The sequence below is a fragment of the Penaeus monodon genome, chromosome 33 (genome assembly GCF_015228065.2).
Source record: "Penaeus monodon isolate SGIC_2016 chromosome 33, NSTDA_Pmon_1, whole genome shotgun sequence".
Taxonomy (NCBI): Eukaryota; Metazoa; Arthropoda; class Malacostraca; order Decapoda; family Penaeidae; genus Penaeus; species Penaeus monodon.
In genome coordinates, this window is record NC_051418.1 from 29,181,584 (window position 1) to 29,183,261 (window position 1,678).

The window sequence follows — 1,678 nt, forward strand, 5'->3', positions numbered from 1 at the left end:
TTTTTTTTAATGTGTAGAGTGCTGAACTGTATCAAAGAGGTGCCACTGGAAAGTCCAAGGATTATATCACAGAAATATTATAAAGGTAGCATAATTAAATAAACAAGTATCAGCCCAATGAGCATGAAAGTCCCTTTATATTTCTCAACTTTTCCCTTCATTCTTCACATCTTTTCCAAGATACAATTTATGTCTACAAAACCTGTAATTCTTATAACTCTCCTTCTTACTTCTTGTCCAAAGTGAAAATTACATTTGAACTTTAATTCTCATTAGTATCCACTAACATGCTAAAGCAGGGTTAAGTGTTTATATAAATAAACAATAACCATTTGCAATAAAGTGCTTTTTTTTTAAGCAAGAAAAATGTGAAGCAGACACGAGTGTAACGAACATTAAGGATTTGAAAAACATATTTTTAGCATCTACGTTCTAGTTCTTATGGTAATATCCAAAAATGTTAAAACATTACTGATTTTAACCATGCTCTAAATTGTGATATCTCTCTATGAATATCTATAAAAAAAAAGTATAAGTAAATCAATTCAGACACCTGTCTACATTTTCTCAATATCTTCTAATGATACTCCCCCCAAAAATCAAATTAATTCTACATTACAAAGAAGTGACTGGGAGAAACAATCATCTATTTATGCATCTCATTTGAACACCTTTTGCTTTCAAACAAGTACCACCGCAGACTTACCTCTTATCATTATTATTATTTGAATTTTGATTAAATATTTGATTTTCTAACTTTTCTATTTTTTTCTTTTCTTTCCTTCTTTTCTTTTTCGCTCTTCTTTTCTCGGCTTTCTTCCTCTCCTTTTCTGCCCCTGTTAGATCATGGTTTGCTTTTGCAATGTGATTTCGTGCATCTCCATTACGGCACAGGACTGTTGTGGAGAAAAAACTCTTTCAGATACATTTTTCTAATTTCTATTTTCATTAATTTCTACAATTGGTTAAGATTCTTGACTTAAGATCAGTGGCTCTGATTTTGTGCACAATTCTGGTTTTGTGATTCATTTCGGTCAGTATTTACAAAGCTGCAAAATTCTATCCAATTCTTAGCATCATTTTTTCCTCACCATAAATATTCATGGTTAAATATTACTACATATCAGGATAAACATAAAAAGACTAGCTCTATCAATAATACAACAAACAGCTGGATATCTCTCAAATGGCTTTTACTATCTTTCCTCAGTTTACAATGGCTGTATTCTTATCATAACTACAACAGAGGAATTCCATTACTCTTTAACTTTATTAAAACCTGACCAATGAAGCTGCATCAACTATCAAAGCAACTGCATGCCTGTGTACTTTGCAAACAGAACTCATGCACTGAATATTCATCATACCAAGCAGGATAAGAAATGTTACATGTGCTTACACCTTTACTCTGGCTTCACCTCCAAAGACCACACATCCATGTGCTCTTGCGAAGAGATAAGCCTTTTTGGTGCTGCATGTTAAACCAGCTGTTGTGAAAATGCCAAATTCATTTTCCTTTTCAGCCAATACGAAAAGTAAAAAATATGTCTAAATTTGTGGAAAATTCCATTTCACAAACTCTGGAATTTAAAACTATAAATATGTGTTTGGAAATATCAATTTTCATGAGGCATGGTAATAAAGAATAAAAGCCAAGAATGTTTTTATATTGAATGGT

At 31.8% G+C, this 1,678-nt stretch overlaps 1 protein-coding gene across 1 annotated transcript in view; it reads right to left on the minus strand.

Moving 5' to 3' along the window:
• Positions 1-1,678, minus strand: part of LOC119594210 (nucleolin-like) — a gene marked incomplete at its 5' end in the record, with an annotated part of 42,003 nt that overhangs the window by 33,539 nt on the left and 6,786 nt on the right. The window contains 1 exon segment of the mRNA XM_037943281.1: positions 707-896. Within this exon segment, the coding sequence (XP_037799209.1) occupies positions 707-896 (190 nt within the window).